The following is a 22,292-nucleotide window of genomic DNA, read 5'->3' as shown; positions in this document are numbered from 1 at the left end:
GAATTTTGTCCTACAAGAGTTGAATAAAGGATGTGAAAGGGGAGGAAATGGAAAATAAGCCAGAACATGTTAAATGTGAGATACACAAAGGCTTTTAAAGCATCAAGACACTGAAGGAGAGTTTTAGATCAAGGCAAAAAACCCCAAAGAAAATAAATTTCAAAGATTCCAGAGCCTGGGCTATGATCCTGCAGGGCCCCCATGTTTCCCTTAACTAGAGGGAGGGGACTAGAGCACAAGTTTTAGTTATAAACTCAGCTCCTTCCCAGAGGCTGTTTTGTGAGACACAAGCAGAACTCAGCCAGGACTACTAACCCTGCCCTGAACCCTCCACAAACTTGGGTGGCTCCTCCCACAATGTAAAGGCGCGCGGAGCCACGCTGCATTTCCCTTGTTCTGGCCTCAGCAGCTGGTGCTATGCAGGATAGCATGCTGCACCAGGCAGATGTGAGGAAGCCAGCCCGTGAGGGTGGTTTCATAATAGGGTGGAGGGCACCGACCCAGGCAGAGGGAGGAAGGCAGAGTTCTAAGTCCACCCTCAACGGATGGCATGAATGAGCTCTTTCACTGGCAAAGGAGAGCGTGCGGCAGTACCATCTGCTACGGGGAGAGAAAGGTCAGAGAGCAGGCACTGAGTCCTCGACCCTCCAGAGACGGGTGAAAACCACCTGCATCTCCACCCTGCCAAGGCTGCTGGAACAGGCAAGGCCTGAACATGAGAAGATGAAACATGTGAGCTACAGGCTCTGTAACAAGTGGGGGAAGCCAAAGTGCAGAACTATCTCAGAAGAGCTTCATAACTTCCACCTCTGGCTGCCCTGTTCAATTCCATGTCCCCAGCTCAGCCCCCCCTCCCCACGCCCCCATTTCTCAGCCTAGAGATTAGCACCCAGAGCCAGCAAGGGTAGAGATGTTTCACCACGATGCCTCCAAATGACTCCAGCAGAAAGCTAGGCTTCCTATCAACTTAAAATCAGAAAACAGGCAGGCATCATTTCCCCAGCCCCAAACTGCTAACAGGATAGCTTAAGCTGATGAAATCAAGAGAATGGAAGCTGGGAAAGGTGTGGTTTGTGGAGGCCACTGCTCTCTCCCCATGGGGCACCACCCATAGCCAAGACCATATCCACAGAGAGAGGAAGGCACAGGGCACTATTCTCTCCAAATGCCACTGCCACCTCAGCAAGGGGTTCAGGTCAAGGAAGGCTTCCTGAGAAAGGAATTCACAATTTTATTTTGTCTCTTGGAGAGGCAGGATAAGTTAAGTTAAAATCACCTGATCTCCAGGCTCAGGCTGGGGTAGAGAGTTTCATGCTTGAACACAAGAATCCCCAATGATAGAGGCCTCTAAACAAAGTTTTGACATCCAGAGAATGGACATTTTACCAAATACCCACTTTGGATTAAAACTAAGCTTCCATCAACACCCCCACCACCCACCCAAATGACATTTAAAACCAGACTAATTTGACTGCCATGCAGATTATCAGAAGTGAACTCAAATGAAGTAAATGTTGAAAATTTGGTGCCGGACCATTTAAATTCTCTTCAAACTGCAACAAACTTATAATGGTATTTTTGATGTGCCTTCACTAATCCTGTTACCATGTTAGAGCACAGAAATAGAATCTGTTCCCTTGGAGTTCACTGGTTGCCATAGGAATGGTATCAAAATGTATTATACTTTTAGGTGTAGAAATGCACCATAGGTGCTTAAGAAGAAAAACCCTTATCAAACCCAGTTCAAACTCAAATCCCTTTAAAAGTAAATGGGTGCAAGTATACAGAGAACACAACTCAAACAGATGTGCTCCAGGTCTGGGGAAGAAAGGGAAATGTCACTCAACACAAACACAGAACACCAGCCCTGCGAAGACCCTCCAATGAAACACAGCCAACCTGGCCAGGACCCCCTACACCCTGCCCCAGCCTGGGCACACACACCCGAGGCAACAGAGCTCACGCACACATTCCCACTCCAAGCCCACTTTTCTTATTCCTGATTTATTCTATTTTTATACAGACTCACATTTATGAAAGCATAAGCTTTAACCCCCAGTGGATTCAAGTTCCCTAGTGAGTTAGGCTCACTACCTCTAGAGAGTAAGGACAGAGATATAAGCTATTATAGATGTGACTTCAACCCAAGGCATGATGTGAAACATTTTAAAAAGTGTTCTTTAAAAAGAGAAAAGCCTATTGCATTACAGAGGTAATGGTCCCCAGCAGACCTAGATGGAAAGAGAGGCATGATGGTACTACAGACCCCGCAGAACCCCAAATCAAGGGGTTCTGAAAAGGGCTGAGCTTGCTCCTCTTTCTGTTCACTTGCTCCTGTGATCCAACTACTACTCTTCTCACTAACCAGTATCTATCTGGCCTGTCCTGCTTCTTACTTTTGTTTCCTTCACTACACAGATATATGCTAATATAACATGTATTTGTGTTGTGTGAATATGTAAAGAGATGATGTTGAAGATTAAGAACAAGCTGAAAACCAACTGGTCCAGTCTGGCCAAGCGGCAGAGGCCTGGGGATAACTGGGTATAACCCTGTCATTTGAGGTGTTCCTAGTTTAGGTGAAAACTTTGGATTTGTTACAGTTTTCAACAAACACTTTACTGTGTATCTCTTAATTCTACAGGCTCTTGGGATTCAGCACGAAGACACCTACCCTCATGGGCTTACATTCTGGCCCAGAGGTGGGGGAATGGAGACAGACAGGCAACCAAGAACTAAAATTACGTGATGTATATCGAAAAGAGAAATGATAGGGGGCACATGGCATTGGAGCTTTTAAAAGTAACTACTCCTTGGGACTTTCACAAAAAGCGGGACTGTGGTTTCTGAGTTCTCCCCATTTCATCTATATTATGTATTAAAGGAATCTAGCTGACAAATTTTCTCCATTAAACTCTCATTCATGTGCAAATTACTCTAAAGATGGTTCCCCAGGTCTGTATCAATTTTGAACTCAGGGGCTTGCAGCTTCCTTAAAACCACGGCTTTCATCCAGTGACAGGCTCATCTTTAAAGATAACGAAAAAGGACAGAATTCATTTACTTTACAGGATTTACATATAAGACAAAAGAGCTCATTAAGCCAGTTCCATACTACAAATTCACTTTTTGCCTACACATTTACTGCATGCATGCACGCTGAATCGCTTCAGTTGTGTCCAACTCTCTGTGATCCTATGTACTGCAGCCTGCCAGGCTCCTCTGTCCATGGAATTCTCCAGGCAAAAACACTGGAGTGGGTTGCCATGCCCTCCCTCCAGGGGATCTTCCCAATCCAGGGATTGAACCCGAGTCTCTCATGTCTCCTGCATTGGCAAGCAGAATCTTTACCACTAGCACCACCTGGGAAGCTCATTCACATTTGTTATACAAGCGTATTTTCCTGCAAAGAGTCATGTCTGAGAGGCAAGTCATCCTTGATTCCACCCCTCAGGCAGGATACAGCCAGAAGAAGGCAGTTCCTCCTGGTACACCAGTTACTTGGGTGGCAGTAACAAAATAATGGGCTTCCCTGGTGGCTCAGCGGTAAAGAAATCGCCTGCAATGCAGGAGACGCAGGTTCAATCCCTGGGTCAGGAAAATCCCCAGCAGAAGGAAATGGCAACCCACTCCAGTATTCTTTCCCGGGAAATCCCATGGATAGAGGAGCCTGGCAGGCTACAGACTATGTGGTGGGATAGGACTTGGTAACTAAAAACAAAATGATTCCCTAAATAAATGTCACAGTTGTAAGCCTTGCCGAATGGCAACTTCTCAGTTGATCAAAGCCTGATTTTTCATTTCACAAATATATTCCACCTTTAATTAGGAAAGCAGGTCAAAAACAGTACCCTAGTAATGACAAGCCACTGTTACACATTCCCTATCCTAATCTTCTATCTCAGAATCCTCAGAAGTTCCACAGCTTCCATGTGCCAAAGGCAAAAGTGTGTCTACACCTGGGGAGGTGCCCTCACAACCCCCATCCACGACTGCTGACTCCGGGGATTTAATCTACACCCTAAGGGTCTCCTCTTTGCTGCTGCAAAGTCCTTGTCATTATTTAGACTGAGCAATGGGCTGTGGAGAAACCTGCCAAATACAACCCCGGGAACACATGAGAAAAGCACAGACACCAACCTGAAGCGGCCCAGGCCTTGTGTCTCCCCGTCTCAAGCCGCAGAGGAGCCCAGCAAAGGAAGGCAAGCACACCTGTCCTCCTCACTGGGCAGGGAGGAGGGTGAGCGCCTCCTTTCAGATTTCAGTGCCCCTGCAAGTGCTGGTTCATGAGAGACCACCATGCCAGTGCACACCCAGGGGTCCTGACAACAGCCATCTACCATCAATGCCAACAGCTCAAGGGGGCCAAGAGAAGCACCACTCGAGTCAGTGACATCCAGATGGAAAAAACCCATGAATAATAAAGTCACCTTTAACTCAAAACAAGATGAGCTGAGCCTCAGATGCCAGTGTAAAACCGAAGCTGGGGAAACCATGAAACCCAACCACCACAGTGGCTATTTGGAGGAGGGGGGGTGGTTCTGGCCACTTGAAGGCCTAGAAGGGTGGCATCGGGTAAGGCTAACACAAAGCCCAACCCCACTGAGAAGACAAGCTTATCTCCGTCCCCAGGACACCAGATTAAAAGCAGCCCATTGAAAGGGGAGAAGGGCAGTTTAAGGCACAGGAGGAAGCAACAGCTGGCAATGCGATAGCAGACAAGGAGAAAATTATGCCGTTTTACTGAAAGAAAAAACAGCCAACAATTTAACTGCCACCATGGCAGAGAACAATAGCCTTAGGTAACCTGTGCAGACCAGAAGCCATTAGACTGCAGTGAATATGATCAATATACAGCTAGACACCTGGAAGAGGTAAGGTACACTCATTAATTTTTTTAAACTTGTGGTAAAATATACATAAGGTATACAATTTTAAAGTGTAAAGTTCCATAGCATGAAGCACATTCACACTGTTACTCAACCATCACTACCATCCATTTTCAGAACTTTTTCATCTTTCTAAACAGGAACTCTGTCCCCATTAAACAAGAACTCCCACTCCCCTCCCTCCCCCAACTCCTGGCAACCACTGTTCTTTTTTCTGTCTCTACAAATAGACTGTCTTAGGTATCTCATATAAGTGAAATCACACAGTATCTCTCCTTTTGTGTCTGGCTTCTTTAACTTAGCAGGCTCTTTAAGGTTCGTCCATGTTGTAACCATATGTCAGAATTTCCTTCCTTTTGAAGTTGAATAATGTTCCATTATATGGATTTGACACACGTTGTTTAACCATTCATCAAGTGGACATTTGGATTGTTTCTACCTTTTTGCTACTGTTAGTGGCAGTATGAACAATGGTGAGGGTACATCTCTCTTTATCTCAGGACAAAGATTCTGGTAATTCAGTTCAGAACATGTTCCATCTCCAACTGACTGGCAGAAATAGCTTCAACACTTAAGTCGGTCAGGGGCCTGCATCCCAAATTTTAACAGGGCCCAAATGTAGCCCAAATAGTTAACTGGGTTTTAATAATAAACCAGACCACCATTCACACTAAGAAGGTGCTCTACAATGAAGACAGCAAAGGAGAAATCCAGGCCCAGATTTAAATCAGGGCCTTTAAGCCAAGCATGCCCAGAAGAGTCTGTGACTTGCCCAGTATATGCCTCTCTTCACAAGACTGTGCAGCTTCCAGATTCTCAATACTTAGCACTCGACCTGGGGTGAAATCTGGGTAAACAACAGTTTACAGACCTGTACAGTTGGCAGCATCTGGAAAACATTTTAAAAAAGGAACGAAAATAAAGATACCTGGGCCCCTCCTCAGAGAGTCCAGTGGCACAGTCTTGGGTAAGGGCCAAGTATTAGGAGTCTCACATGCTCCCAAGGGGATTCTTAACAGTCAGGCCAAGACTGACCCACTGTACAAACTAAGAGCTGGGGTGCCAACGCCAGGACACACCAGTGCTCTGGAGTTCTCACAAATATACTTCACAACAACTTTCTCAAATTATATGCTAAGTAAAACACAAATGAAAACACCAAAATCTAAGGCTCTCTGTCCCCCTGCATTTCTTCAGCTGTAACTGATAAAATAAAGGTCTGAAGATGTAAGTGCACAGAGGAAGACAAAGACATGCTGGCCTCTACAAATACATTTGGCAGACAGTCTGTGATCTCCGCCAACTAAGGAAAACCACCTTGTGCAGGGATTTCCTGGGTCCTCGTTTCCTTTCCAGTCCAGAATCCAAGGGGACAGGAAGAGGAATATGATTCCACTGCCAGCACTGAATACAACTGAAACTTGGCTATAATTCCAGAGCTAATTTCTGGGTGTGGAATTTCCCTCTTTCCCACTGTTTTTTTCCAGAAAAGTTTTCTCAATTTACCACAGCAACCTAGGGCAGGCTGCTGTTCGAAAGGTTCATTAAGTTGGCTCTTGGGATGTCTCTGCTGGGTTCCCAGGGAAGAATGCTGTAAAAGATGGCTGGATGCCAGGACTAATCCAAAATGAACAAGCTGATTTCCTTGGAGCCTAGGGCTCTAATATCTGGCTGACATCCAAGATTCATTCCAAGGATGCAGAGAGTCAGCGTGAGGCGAGGCCTGGAGTTTGGGCCCTGTGTGGTGAAGTGGCAAAGCAGTCATGGATACCTGCCCCACACTAATGAATGGTGGGGCAGGCTGTCCCAGACCCCAGAGGCCAGAGAACAAAGAACTAACACATCTGTTTTTAAGAAGAGAAAAGATAAAATTGTTCTTCAGTTATGACCGTTTCCCCAATTGCCTCAACACTCTTTTTAAAAAATCAGGTCCCAACTGGAGGTGCCACGAATAGGAACAGTGGCCCAGGGAACAAGCCACACAGTTGAAACCGAACCTTGGTAGAGTTTGCCCACTCTAGAGAACCAGCATGCTGAAGGAAGCTGCACCACAACGAAACTCCTCCTGCATTGTGCAGGTATGTCCCTGGCATCTCAGGGCACTGGGCCTGTAACAGGAGCCCAAGGATTCTAGCCAGAACCCTCCTCCTAGTCCCCATCTTTCTCAAAAAGATGCTTGCTGCTGCTCACACATGCACAATTCTGACACACCTGACTTCTTCTTTTCACTATACTAGGCCTTCCCTGTCTAAAAACACCCTGTCCTCCACAGCTCCCCATCCTGGCACACCACTCTCCTTCAAGAAGCCTTTGCTGAGTCCCCACCCCCTGCCCACTCCAAGTGTGCCACAGGTGGCTTTCCCAAGAGTTCCTGTGGCCAGATTTTGTCTTATCACAATCACAGGATCTACTTACTACTGAGAAACTAGACACTATCTCCTTAAGATCTTGGACCAAGGCAAGGATGTCCTTTCTTTTAATATTTATTATTATTTCTTTATTGACTGCACTGGGTCTTAGCTGTGGCACTCAGAACCTTCCATCTTTGTTGTGGTATGTAGGATCTTTAGTTGAAACATGAGAACTCTTAATTGTGACATGTGGAATCTAGTTCCCTGACCAGGGAGAGAACCTGGACCCCCTGCATTGGAAGGGCAGAGTCCTAGCCACTGAACCACCAGGAAGTCCAAGGATGTCCCTTCTCATAATTCCTTTAACACTGTACTGTAAGTCCTAATAAATGCATTAAGAAAAGGAAATAAAAAGAATACAGACTGGGAAGAAACAAGACTGTCTTTATTTGAAAATGGTATGACTGCATCTACAGAGAATCCGAAAGAATCAATCAAAAAAACCACCTGGAACTAAGAAGCAATTAGAGCAAAGTTGTACGATACAGGGTTAATGTACAAAAGTCAACCACTTTCCTATATATCAGCAATGAACAATTAGAAATTATAACTACAGCACACACAGATCTGTGATCATGTTTGTTCTCCTTCTCCAAGTTCATATTGCTACAGACAGCATCAAGTCAGTATTTGACAGGTTGAAAGGTCTCAATAAAAGTTCGAAGAAAGCTAGAAACCAACCACAGTTGCCAGTTATGCAAAGCCCAAAGCCTGGGACAGAGGCCTCCCAAACCCAGAGAGAGAGGGCAGGATGTCTGCAGACAAGTCAGTGTGTCTTCAGACAGTAGTAATGCAGAGAGTATGACATGTTAGCTAAAGTGAACAAGTAACCTAGAGGATCAGTGTGGGGGGTGAATCATCAACAGTGATAATCACTGATCATCAAGGCGGCACCACAATATGCAGTGTGAGTGCATGCGTGCTAAGTCACTTCAGTCGTGTACGACTCTTTTCAACCCTATAGGCTGCAGCCCGCCAGGCCCCTCTGTCCATGGGATTCTCCAGGCAAGAATACTGGAGTGGGTTGCCATGACTCCTCCAAGGGATCTTCCTGATCCAGGGATCAAACTCAAATCTCTCTTGTCTCCTGGATTGGCAGGCAGTTTCTTTACCACTAGCACCACCTGGGAAGCCCAATGTGCAGTGTACTGACCTCCCACACTGAGCTTCTGAAGCAGCACTTCACCCAAGGACAGAGCTTTAAATTTGAGTTTGGAAAATCCAGACACCTAATGCTTTTGAACTATGGTGTCGGAGCAGACTGTTGAGAGTCCCTTGGACTGCAAGGAAATCAAACCAGTTAATCCTGAAGGAAATCAATCCTGAATATTCAATGCAAGGACTGATGCTGAAGCTCCAGTACTTTGGCCACCTGATACAAAGAGCCGACTCATTAGAAGTGACCCTGATTCTGGGAAAGATTGAAGGCAGGAGGAGAAAGGGACGACAGAGACGAGATGGTTGGACAGCATCACCGACTCAATGGACATGAGTTTGAGCAAGCTCTGGGAGATGGTGAAGAACAGGGAAGCCTGAGCGACTAAACAACAAAAGACCAACTTACTCTCAATCTTTTGAAAATCCACTTAACAAACGAGATGGGTGGGAAAAGGCACCTCTAATTTGGTTATCTAAGCACATAAGTCCCTTTGCCTCCCTTTCCTGGGGGATTGGTCTCTGATGGTGGTGATTCCCCCAGGTGAAAGATTTATCAATACTTCAAAGCCAGAAAGACCTTGGTTCAGATCCTGCCCGTGTGATCCTAGGCAGGCACCTTAGCCAGGGATCTTCTTTTGCTGGGATTTTGTCTTATCTACTTGTGTTCTTCTGAAAACTAAAAAGGATAAGAAGTCAGCACAGCTTCCAGCAAAAGATTAAAGAAAAAAAAGTTCCTTCCCCTCTCACACACAAATAGGTAATAACAAGTTGTGAAACACTAGTAGCCCTCAGTTCCAAGTGTCATAATCTTCAGAAAAGACATAGCATGGAATTTCCATGGTGCTACAGTGAATAGGAGACTGACTGCCAACACAGGGGCTATAGGTTCGATCCCTGCTCCGGGAAGATTCCACATGCCAGGAACATTCCACGACTGCTGAGCCTGTGCACCTAGAGCTGTGCTTTGCAACAAGAGAAACCACGGCAATGAGAAATCCACCCACCTCAATGAAGAGTAGCTCCCACTTGCTGCAACTAGAGAAAGCCCTCACGCAGCATGAAGCCCCAGTGCAACCAAAAATAAATTGAAATAAGAGGAATGGTTGCTTCTTTAAAAAAAGGGGGGGGGGAGGGGGACACAGCATGGCAACCAGGTCTGGCATCATTGCATTATGTCACCTTCAAATGTCAGAAAGGCCAGGGTATCCTGCCACCCTCCTGCTGACCAGGCCACACAAACTGGGAGGACTTTCCAAGATGTTCCTTCACAGTTCTAAATTTAATGACAGCTTTTTCTCTTTTCGGTCTCTAAGAAAAGGTCAGGTAGAATATATTGCCCCCTCATCATCATAAACAAGCAATGCACAAACATTCTCAAGACTTCTCAAGTCTTCTGCTCATCAAAGCCTGACACACTCCCATATCCTCCTTTGTTCTACTGGACAAGTACAAGGAGCTTTCTATTTGCATAATTAATAAGCCTCCTTCAGGCTTCCCTGGTGGCTCAGATGGCAAAGAATCTGCCTGCAATGTGGGAGACCTGGGTTCAATCCCTGGGTCAGGAAGATCCCCTGGAGGAGTCACGGCAACCCACTCCAGTTTTCTTGCCTGGGAAATTCCATGAAGTGAGGAGCCTGGCAGGTTCCTGGCTACAGTCCATGGGGATGCAAAGAGTCAGACATGACTGAGAGACTAATACTTTCACTTTTAACCCTCCTTCAGGGGCTTGTTGACATTTCACCAGCTTTTGTTGTTGTTGCTCAGTCACCCAGTCATGTCCGACTCTTTGCAACCCCACGGATGGCAGCACGCCAGGGCTCCCTGTCCCTCACAACCTTCCAGAGTTTGTCCAACTTCATGTCCATTGCATTGGTGATCCATTCAGACATCTCATCCTCTGATGCCCTCTTCTCCTTCTGCCCTGAATCTTTCCCAGCATCAGGGACTTCTCCAATCAAGTCAGCTGTTCACATCAGATGACCAAAATACTGGAACTTCAGCTTCAGCATTATTCCTTCAAACCCTGACTATTCAGGGTTAATTTCCCTTAAGACTGACTGGTTTGATCTCCCTGCTGCCCAAGGGACCTTCAGAAATCTTCTCCAGCACACAGTTCGAAAGCATCAGTTCTTTGGCACTCTGCCTTCTTTACAGTACAGCTCTCACAACCATACATGACCAGTGGGAAGAACATAGCCTTGACTATACGGACCTTTGTGGACAGAGTAATGTTAACTTTTCTGCTTTTCAACCTGCAGAGTCTAGGTTTGTCACAGCTTTCCCGCTAAGGAGCAATAGTCTTCTGATTTCAAGGCTTCAGTCATCAGCTTTTAGATTTATCTTTATAAGGGGCTCAGGTCTAGTAGGAGACGCCCCACTTGCTGATAAAGGGAAAACAGAGGTAGGCACCACCTAGGAGAGTTCTCATTTTCTCTTGTCTGAGGTGGCAAGAGGCAGTAAGCAGCTGGTTCACTTGGAAATTGACAATGGAACCAGCAGCATAGATGGACCCAGCCCATAAAGCAAACACCCTCACAGCAGGAAGGAAGAGGTGATGCCTGCGGATCCTTGTTCCCAATCTCGGGCATTTTTGCAATCTCATCTTAGAGGTGAAGGTATTAACAACAACAGGGAGTTGCTACAACCAGCAATGTCCCCAGATGGGAGAACCACTATGAGCCACAGCACAACAGGCAGCCAGACATCAGGTACGCAGCAGCTAACTGTGATAAACGCTCCTGTGTGCCTATTCTACAAAGGCAATGGGGCACACCGCAGGTGCAAAGACTCACAACCCAACTGGGACTTGATTCTTAACTGGTTTTTTTGGTGGGCTCTGCAAAAACACACAAACATGGACAAAATTCCACAAACGGAAATATTTAAGTACTGCTGGAATATTTGATTTCTTTTCGCACAAATCTTGCCTAAGTCTATATGAAACTATGGTTAACTCCAATGGTAGCTGAAAAAAGAATCACAAAATGCTTTCCTTGCATACTTAATCTAAAAGCTTGCAGTCACATCATTCCTCTCCTCACTCCATCCCTGAAAAAGGGATGAAACTACACTTCTCTACAGCCTCCCTAACACTTGTGAACTAGACCAAATTATAGCAATCTATTTCCTACAATCAGAAAATTGGCATAATAAAAAGAAAGCCAAATTGTTTATCCCGAGAAGACTACAAAGTCAATCCAACTCCACCCGAGGCCTCGAGAAAGAAAATCGGCCCCACGCTGAGAGCTCCCAAGGCAGCCCAGGCTACCTCCTGGGTCTAGCACCTGGGTTCCCGCTGACACCGCGTGCTGTCACTTCTGTATGTTGTGCCTCTGGCACCGTGGCAACAGCCCTCTTCTGTTGGCACAGAGCCGGGCACTATAAACATCTGTGGACACAGACGCTCCTTGGGGAGCAAACGTGCTTAGCTACCACCAACTGCCCACCTGAATGCGTTAGGTTCTGGACTGGCTCTGCTCACACTTGTAACCCATGTGACTATCTCACAGCAGAAGGATCTAGCATTTTACTAGAAGGGGACCATCATGCATGGAATGGGTAGAGCACCCCTCCTCGCCATTTAAAACAAATCCTCTCCTTGAGAATTTTGCAATTTTCATACAATTCTTTCACAATTGTTTCTTTGTGCTCCATAGGCACAGTAACCAACTCAAGAGTTCGGGGGGGTGGGGGGGAGATGGGATGAAGGGACAGAAGGGATAGGATAGGACCTGGGGCATTCAAGCTATGGCCAATATCAGCTAAGAAGCAGTTTACTCTGTGATTCCAGGCAAGAGATGCCTTTCCCTCAGGCAGAACTCCCAATGTGGACAGATGTAGAGAGGCACACAAGAGGGACACACTTCCACAGCTTTCAGCAGGAGTGCACTCTGTGGCATGATGTTCAAGCTTCCTCCTCCCTCCCCAGGCAAGGCAGTGACAACAGAAGGCAGGCAGCCACCACTCAGAACAAGGCCCAATATTCCAGGGCTATCTCTCCTTACATCAAGTGGCCACCTCCTCCTGCATCTTACCCACCAGGCTCATAGGCAAAGACATGACATATCGGCCACTCTGGAGACAGTTCCTAAGGCGGTGGCGCTCATCTATGGCTGCAGAGAGAACTGTTTAGGGATCGTGCTTTAAACCCTCATGTGTACAGCTGGTGACAGGAGGAAGTGCTGTCTGCAAAGAAGCACAGAAGGAATTTAGGGGAATGCTGGAAATACTATCTTGACTGCAGTGGTGTATTTGTCAGAGTGAATTTTATAGCATACACACTGAAGAAAATGAATAAACAAACCAACCATGTCTGTGCCCCCAACTACTTCAGACCTGATGCTCTGCAGGGAACGTGGAGACAGACCTGCAGATGAAGAATAAAAGCAGGCTGGCCTGAGCCTTGTCAACCTCCAGAGCTAATCTCTGAAACTTTTAGCAACAGACACTGTCATTAGACTTGTGACTCCTCATCTGTGAAAGAGAGTGGCTAACAGGACCCATCCTTAGGACTGTCTCAAGTTCAGGAGGCTTACAAATAGTGCCTGCTTTATGTGCAGGGCTCAATGCTGCTCAATCACAGCTTTTGGAGCAGGGTGGGGTTGAGAAAGACCCAAACTGCTCTACTTTCTGGGAATGATCCATCCACCTTGTGCAGACTGGAAACACCTCCAAGATGAGAGCAGCTACTGGAGCACTGCTTAACAACTAAGTGTTATGAAGTGCTTTTCTGAAAGGAAAGTTTAAGGTAAAGAACAGATTCTGTGATTTGTGGTTTACATTTAAGACAGCAAAACAGCGAGACTAACAATCTTCAAGGAGTAATAAAAAATCTTTGTGGGTTGCACAACCACAACATTTCGTGTACTCACATCAGTGGGGACATGGGGCTACTCCTAGCTCAGAAAGTTGATACCCAGCTATTCAAGAGTGTTTAATGTACAAGAAAGTTTATTAATCTTTTGAGAAAATTAACTTACCCTTATAGAACAAAGGTGTTCTGCAGAGCAATTTTTCATAGTAAACGTTTCCTTGAAGACCTTAGTCCAATGTTACAGTTTTGGTTAAATCTCAAAATTAGTAAAGATATTTGCCGCAGGGCTGGGAGTGGGACTCCCAGGCAACAAGTGCCAGAGAACCAAGCAACTGCCTACTAGCCCTGACAAAAGAACATCTTCCAGTTCAGGGGGAACAAGCAACATTAAACAAACAGGGCAATTCTGCCCTATATTTTTAGAGCTCTTGATTAATACATTTAGCTGTTATTATAATAAAATGTAACAAAGCCACAAGTAGGGGAAAGGTCACCCTAAAGCACGAACACCTATGTTCCCATTAGTAAACTCACAGGGTCACTTACAATCAATATCCCCCTCATACTGTGTCCTGGCGTTGACGGGACATGTGTATAGACCCTACCTATCCCCTTCACATGGGACATGACAGCCACGCCAAAGGGCAAAGTTTACCACTCCTCAGCTCTTTTACACTGGGACATCTCCAGTTTTTCAAGTGTGGACATTATAGGATTGAGAAGGCTCAACAAATGTTTGCTGGCTTAATATTACACGCTCAGCTCAGTGGTTTCCTCCATGAAAGGTGTTATGACAAGCCCCTGATCAAAATGGCAGCAGTAACGCTGGAGAGTGAAACCGGAAACGCCTCAAGAGAGGCCAGTAACCACCACAACAGACTCCACGAGCAATGCTTGAAATCCATGCCTTCAGTCTCCTCTGACAGCTGATCTCCCAGGATACATGAAAAAATGTCCATCCATCCTTCACTGTCATTACTCTCCTCCAGAGGAAAAAGCAAAGCCTCTTTGATCACGGGATCTGTAACTGTACCTCACGACACAATCCCAGCCCATTCTCTCCAAGAGTCAGAGAAAGCATACTGTGACACAAATGCCAAACATCACCAGATCCCCAACCTTCTGTTTTGTTTGCTCACAGGACTTACACACTGGATGTCTGCACATATGGTCGCTGGCAGTCACTTAAGCTCCTTTCAAGGACCACAGCTCCTGGTTAGAATGTCCAAACTCAACTTTGTAACTGTATGGGAGAGTTAGGAAGCAGTCACTTCTACAATGCATCAGATCTACACTAATAAGCTCTAAGACCGAGCACCTGCCTGCACCAGGCAAGTCTGCACGCTGCTGAACATTCTGCAAGCCACCAGTGCCCTGCCAGGGGATTTGCTGAGCAGTCAAACCCAGCCTGGCTGCGATGGTTGTAGCAGTTGGCAGGCAATGTACTAGCAACAACTTTCCCTGTTAAGTGCCAACTTTCCCTGAGTGTCCACATGCTTAGGGAATGCAGCTGAACTCAGAACAAGGAGCAATTACTGAACGCTTACTGAGGCTTGCTGTCTGACCTCACAAGAACCCTGCACACAGTAGGGATCAGAATCTCATTCTGTAGCCAAGGACACTGATGTTAAAAGAAATCAGTCATTTATATGAGGCCACCAAGCCAGCAAGGAGTTCAGAGGCTGCATGATTCTTCACCCTACACCCCAAAATCATCTCCTGATGGATGAAAGGCAAAACCTGATCAATTTTAGAAGATGGCGGGCCCAGTGGCTAAGAATCCACCTTGCAATGCAGGGTATGTGGGTTTAATCCCTGGTCAAGGAACTAAGATCCCACCTGCCTGGAACAACTAAGCCTGTATGCCACCAGTACACCAGACAGTCCATGCGCTGCAACAGAAGATTCTGTGTGCCACAACTAAAAACTGACACAAATAATAAATATTTTTTAAAAAAGACACTAAAAAGTGTGTGTACATGGTGGTGGTGGTGGTGGTAAGAGATACCAAACTAGGAGGAAATATTTGTAAAATGTACTATCCACAAAGATCTGGCACTCAAATATAAAGAACTGCTGCAAATCAATTTTAAAAGATAAACAAGCTAAAGGAAAATGAGCAAAAGTCAGAAACAGGTATTTCAAACAAGTACAATAAACAAACATGAGAAGATGCTCACAGCTGAATTAACTCGCAAATATAAGAAGTCTGTTAATGTCAAAATGTTGGTGAAAACACAGTTCAGCATTTTCCGATGTGGGAAGGTAAACAGATGCAACTGCTTCTTTTAAGTAATCTGGCATTAAGGTATCCCTGATGGCCTAGTAATCCCACTCCCAGGGCACCTGAGACACCTGCATACCACTTGGATGCATGCATACATGCAAAAGAATGCTATAGCAAGAATGCTTATCAATAGCGCCTCTTCCACTCTCCCTTCTCTGTTCAATAAAAGCAAATCTACTGACCTAAATGTCCACCAACAGGAACAAATTGTGATACATTCACACTTAGGTGAAAATAAATAAGTTACCCATAGACAGCTACCACAACATGGATGAACTTTAAATGAGGAAGTGGCAGAAGTCTGCAAATGGTACGCAGCATTGATAACAAAGCTGAGAAACAAGACTGAACAACATACCATTCAGCAACACAAGCAACTGAGACAAAAGTATCAGATGGTCTCAAAATTCAGGATGGGGCCAGAAAATGTGTAGGGAAAGGAACACACACGAACCAGAAATGAATCAGGTAGTCCCAGGTCCCCTCGAGTTGAGAAACAAATTAGAATCATTCGAATTTAAAGTGAAAACCACTGCAGCTTTCATCAGTATGACTACAGTATCTTCTTGAAATCAGACCACCCCAGAGTAGGCAGAAGCAATCCTCTACTGTTCCTGATTCTCATCACTAACAGTAGGGCCACTTGATCCCAGACAAATCTTCACCATCTCCAGGTAGGTGGAGTGCTTCTGTCATCCCATTTTACTGATAGGGGAAGAGAGGCGAGAGGTTAAGGAGTCTGCCAGATCACTGCCAAAAGCCTGTGAGTCCATTTTCAGCTTCAATACCATCAGTCATAGCTCATCTGCTCACCTCCTTAGTAGTACATTCCATTTTCAGCATGCTCTAACGGTCAGCATAAAACACACCGGAGGAATAGAGAACTTCAGCTAAGCATAAACACTTAATGACTAGCTCACTCCCTTCCCAAGACAAGAAAATGACACTGGCAGTTTAACAGTTTTAAAAAAAAAAAAGGACTTCAAAATTACAGCTGGTTTCAAAACTTGATGCACAGTCTACCTAAGATCCTTGATGAATCAAGTCTGCATCCTCTGGCCTCGACTAGAAGCTGTTCGGCAACATGTACGACAAGATGGATTCTGAAACACATCTTTATATTCAGGTTCGCATGTGTGCCTATGACTAAAAACTGGGAAGGAGAGTGTGGATTGGAACCCTCACCCCAAGATCCCAACATTGTATTATCTAAAAAGAAAAAAAATCAAGACACTACTAGATTAAAAGTTTACAGAAAGCGAGTCCATTAAATACTTAAAATTCAACCTCTTTAAAACACCAGGCATCCAGGTGCTTCATGTGCATTCAGTCACCTTGTAACTTGTGTCACATGACAAGACTCATCTGGGTGGAAGCGCCTTTGGAAGGTGCCTTCAAGAACACTGAGAAACAAAGTATCTTGCAATGGCTGCTCAACTCAAAGATCAGAAGGAAGAAAAAAAAACAAAAAAAGACAAAAGCTGAAAACTACTTAACTTCTGCTAGGTTTAAAAAGCTATAATCAAAAAATTAAAAAAAAAAAAAAAAAAGCTATAATCAAAAAATTATTTGTAAGTGCCAGCAAGGATATGGGGAAACTGCAGTCCTCATACATTGTTTATGAGAATGTAAAATGGGGCAGTAACTTCTGAAAACAGTCCAGCAGCTCCTCAAACGTACATATGATGCAGAAATACTACTGTGGGTATACAGCCAAGAGAAAGAAAAACACAAAAACTTGCAAATGAATGTTCACAGCATTATTCCCAAGAGCCAAAAGGTAGAAATTGAAATGTTCATGAACTGATGAATGGATAGTCGTATTTATAAGGATATAACCAGATTTTCTGAAAATGGTGGTGGGGGGGAGCGGTGGGGCAGGGCAATCTAAGCTGCTTCCTTTTGGGGGAGCAAACTGTCTCGTTTATTGCATTCCCCTTTGAAGGAGATGCTTGGTACTCAGGAAGCACAGGGACTCAGGATGAAGCAATTAAAATTACCCAGGCTTGGGACTTCCCTGGTGGTCGAGTGGTCCATCTTCCAATACAGGGGAAATGGGTTCTATCCCTGTAAGATCCCACAGGCCATGGGGTAACTGAGCCCCTGAGTCACAACTACGTGAGCCACATGCCACAACAAGAGAAGCCTATGAGCCGCAACGAAGATCCTGCATGCTGCAAGGAAGATCCTGTGTGCTTCAACTAAGACCCAACACAGCCAAAAATAAATTAAAAAATTACTAAAGTCGTCCAGGCTTAAGACACAGAACACTGAATGCAGAGACGTGGTCTGCTGAGACTGGTGCTACAGACACCTCTCATCTCTGATATGTCTGCTCATGAGTTGGTAAGGGCCCTCCCACTTACAGGATTTAAAAAGTAAGCTGCTCTGGTCACATTTTGAGGCAATGCATGGAGAAATGTTCAATTACAATAATTCTGTGAGTCTTTTTAGGGTTAGACAGGTTGAAATTAAGATACAAGTCATGGAGAGTATAGCCAATATTTTGAAATAACTATAAATAGAATATAACCTTTTCAAAGTGTGAATTATGTTGTACACCTGAAACATATAATAATGTGTATCAACTATACCACAACTTAAAAAAAAAAAAAAAGACATAAGTCAAACCAGTGGCTGTGGAAAACACTGTCTTGGTACTTTGGGGGTTGAGAAGCCAGGGCTGTGGGGTAACTGACAGACCTTGAGAAACCAAGATGGGGTGGGATCCATTTCAATTTTAACCAGTCGCTTCTTTTAAGATGCCCTGAAAAACAGCTAGTTGAATACCACAGTGCCACTGCTTGAACCATCTCCTATACCTTTTGACCATCTTTCACAGCTGCCTGATAAAAATCCCCCAATCACAAATCAGTTTCAGAGCAAAATCAGAACATGAGAAGTTTACAGTCCTCTGCAAGCTTGTTTCAAGGTCTAACTCATTTTCAAAATTGCCAGGACTTCCCTGTTAAGAATACACTTTGCAATGCAGGGGACACAGGCTGGATCCCTGGCTGGGGAACGAAACCCACGCACTGTAACCAGCCAGAGACTGCATGCCTCAATTATGGAGTCCACCAGCCGCAATGAAGATCCCATGTGATGCAACAAAGACCCAACAGATAAATAAATATTCAAAATAGCCAAGAAGTGAAAGCAATTTAGATGTCCATTAACAAACACCTGGATGGATAAAGAAAATGTGGTATGTGTATATACACTGGACTAGTAATCAGCCTTTTAAAAAATAAGGAAATCCTGGCATTAATGATAACATGGATGAACCTGTATGACATTACGTTCAGTCAAACAAGTCAGTCGTAAAAAGACAAAGACTGCTTAACTCCACTGTATGAAGTATCTTAAACAGCCAAACTCTTAAAAACAAAGTAGAATGTAGTTGCCAGAGGCTAGGCAGAGAGGAAAGGTGAAAGTTTTCAGTAGCTATAGTTTCAGTTTTGCAAGATGAAAAAGTTCTCAGGATCTATTGCACAACAATGTACACACAGTTAACACTATCGTACACTTACAAATGTTAAGATGGCAAAATTGTCTTATGCATTTTTGACCAGAAAAAATAGGTGGATAGCGTCACTGCAGCTTCCGCAACTCTAAAATGGAAATAAGGCCCTTACAAGGCTTGTGTAAGAGCCAAATGAGTTGCAACAGAAAGTGCTCAATAAACACTATTAACTCTGAAAACGTTCACGTTTCACGAGCTGTAAACCACGAAACGTGTAAAACCAAAGGCAGCCCACCAGCAACAGCTCAGTGGGCAGGTTTCTGCCCACCTTGCTCAGTTGACTCACTCCAGGTGGACCCACCACCGGCACCTTCTAGAGTTACAGCTCAGTCTTCAATCTCTGCTTGAACCTTAGTTCACATTCTCCACAAACAGGTAATGGGGCCAAATGATCCAGCCCTGCCCCTAAAGGTCACAAAAATGAGAGTGGAAGGGAAGATGACAGATAACGCAAATTCCAAAGAGGGGTGGGGGATTTTCTAGGCTATAAAGACAGGCAGAGACTAGAGAACATGATCTTTTCTAGATAACTCCAGGATGAATAGTTTCCGAAGGCAAAGACCTCACCCTGATGAGGGCTAATTCTCTGAGTTCTCATCCTGCACAGGCGTGGCTCTCAAGTCCAGGCCCTTTCTTGGATTCCTCTCCCAACCTCCTAGGGGTGGAGGAGAGGAATAGAGGAGAAACTTTCCTATCCATTAATCAGGATTCAGTTTCCACTATCTTCTCATCTAAATGCTGGCCCCAGGTCCCTCATTTCTCCCCCCACAGCCCTAGGGAGACTTCTCTCACCTTCCTGACAATTGCCCAAAGCCTTCAAGTCTGGCAAACCCTCCCCTGAATTCTAGAACTGCACATCCACCTGCCCACAGGCCAATGTTAACACAGATACCTGAAAGCACCATGGGACTAAAATGAGTCCAGCTTCTCTAAAATCTGTCAAACCAAGAACATTAGTCTTCCAGCCACTTTCAAGGCCTTATGTGCCATGTGAGTGTAGTGTTAACACACTAAATAACCCAGAAAACAAATGTTTCTATGACTGTACAAAGTTCCACTGCAGAGCACTGCTTTGAGTGGGTAGCCTCCCCCTTCTCCAGAAGAGCCTCCCAATCCAGGGGTGGAACCCAGGTTTCCCATATTGTAGGTGGATTTTTTTTTTTACCAACTGAGCCACAAGGGAAACCCTAGAAACTGGGCAGATCACTGTAAAATAAGAATGCTCCAAACTGGACCCTAAAATATGGAGGGAGTGCAGAAGCAGCAAACAATCAAGACATGGAATTGGGCAATGGTCTTGTGACAAAAGCCAGGCGCTCACAGTACCACAGGATGGGAATTTCAAATATGCAATTTTAGAGTTTTAGAGCAACAGAATTATGCAGCAATAAATCTATTATATTTTGATAATGTACTGAGTTGGAAAAAAGTTCCTTTGGTTTTTAAAGTAAAACTAAAAGACATTATTCATTTTCACCAAGAACTTTATTCAACAATGTATTCGCCATTTTGTTCTACTACCTTTTGCCACTTTTCAGGCAACTTTGTAATTCCATCTTCCCAAAACTTACCTTTTTTGAGCAAAGAACTGTTTCAGGTGCCTTTTATGGTCTATCAGGGAATTTAATTTTCTCCCATTGACAATTTATAAAGACCAAAATAAATGGACATCCAAAGGTCCAATGTGTGGTGAACACAGCAGACAAATCAGAACTTCCCAGACAAGCTGTAACAATTTTTGCCTAATCCAAAGAAACATGTGGTCTTGCATTATCCTGATGGAAGATTATGCATTCTCTGTTGACTAATTCTAGATGCTTTTCATCAAGTGCTGCCTTCAGCTAGTCTAACGGGAAGCAGTACTGGTTAGAAATAATTGTTTTATTTTCAGAAGGAGATCGTAACAAACGGACTTCCTTCCAATCCCACCATAGACACATCACCTTCTTTGGATGAAGACCGGCCTTTGGTGTGGTTGGTGGTGGTTCATTTCATTTGCTCCAAATCTTTCATTTCACATTACTGTACAGTATCCACTTTTCACCGTCTATTACAATTTATTAAAAAAAAAAAAAAAAAAAACAACATTTTTGTTACGTTTCAGTAAAGAAATCATATGCAGAAATACTGTCAGGAAGGTTTTTTTCTGCTTCAGTTATGTGGAACCCAAACATCAAAGTGATCAACATAACCAAGATGGTGCAAAAGATTTTCAACGCTTGATTTGGATATTTTGAGTATGTCAGCTATTTCCCACCTGGTGTAACAATGATTATTCTCCACTAATGTTTCAATTTGATTGCTAGCAACTTCAACTGGTCTACTCAACTATGGTGCACCGTATAGTGAGAAATTTCCATCGCAAAGCTTCAAAACACACTTCTGACACATTCAATCAGTCACAGCACCTTCTCCATACACTGCACAAATCTTTTTGCTTTTTAGTTGCATTTTTGCCTTTCTTGAAACAATAAAGCATAATACGCTGAAAATGTTGCTTCTTCTTTCATCTTCAATATTAAGATGACTACACAAAAATTCATGGGGTCACAAAGAGTCGGACATGACTGAGCAACTTCACTTTCACACACAAAAATTCACTTTTTTAAAAAAAAAAAATGCATGCTGATATGACAGCCGTCACCATACAATCTAACAAAGCTGTTTCAGATGACATTAAAGACAGCTAACCACTACTACAGTTCTTATGGAAAAAAGCAAACGAAACTTTTGGCCAACCCAGTACTTTCCAACTAGCTTACTAGTCAAGTTTTACAGGCACTTTGTTTAACATCTACCATTTTCTCTTGACTGGATAATTTTTTCACAGATACTCAGAGCCAAACCTTTATTCAATGAGATGACTTGCCATTTTACAAATTGAAAGAAAAGTTTTAAAAGTAAAATGAAACATCTATTTCTTCAAGGCACACTTGTTAAATGAGTTACCACCGTTCTAACACTGGGTTGTTGCTCACCACTGAGGATACTAAGATCTCTGAAGCACCTGTCTCACTCCCCCAAGCCCCAGTCACATTGTAAATGTACCTGGCATATAAACATGGGAGACACTTCTACTCATCACTGAATCCGCACTGCACACACAGAATAGTGAACACAGTACCTGATTACGTAGGAAGTTCCATGCGGACACGAAGAAGGAATCATCTAAGTCAGCAAGTTTGCTTCCGGCAGGAAATTCCTTGTAAAT

General features: G+C 44.2%; 1 protein-coding gene across 2 annotated transcripts in view; it reads right to left on the bottom strand.

Annotated features, from left to right (window-relative positions):
• BRD4 (bromodomain containing 4) overlaps window positions 1-22,292 on the bottom strand; it is a 72,160-nt gene extending 49,868 nt beyond the window's left edge. The window contains exons 1-2 of one of the 2 annotated variants that reach the window (XM_070462682.1): window positions 22,206-22,292; window positions 21,025-21,128 (exon numbers count right to left, since the gene is read on the bottom strand). In XM_070462682.1, the coding sequence (XP_070318783.1) occupies window positions 21,025-21,071 (47 nt within the window). In that variant the 5' untranslated portion in view covers window positions 21,072-21,128; window positions 22,206-22,292. The remainder of the gene's footprint in view (window positions 1-21,024; window positions 21,129-22,205) is intronic. The other variant, XM_070462686.1, reaches the window with a different exon arrangement.

Source organism: Odocoileus virginianus, chromosome 3, assembly GCF_023699985.2.
Source record: "Odocoileus virginianus isolate 20LAN1187 ecotype Illinois chromosome 3, Ovbor_1.2, whole genome shotgun sequence".
In the NCBI taxonomy this organism is placed as follows: domain Eukaryota; kingdom Metazoa; phylum Chordata; class Mammalia; order Artiodactyla; family Cervidae; genus Odocoileus; species Odocoileus virginianus.
The sequence above is the reverse complement of the archived record's forward strand: the minus strand, read 5'-3'. Positions and strand labels throughout refer to the sequence as shown.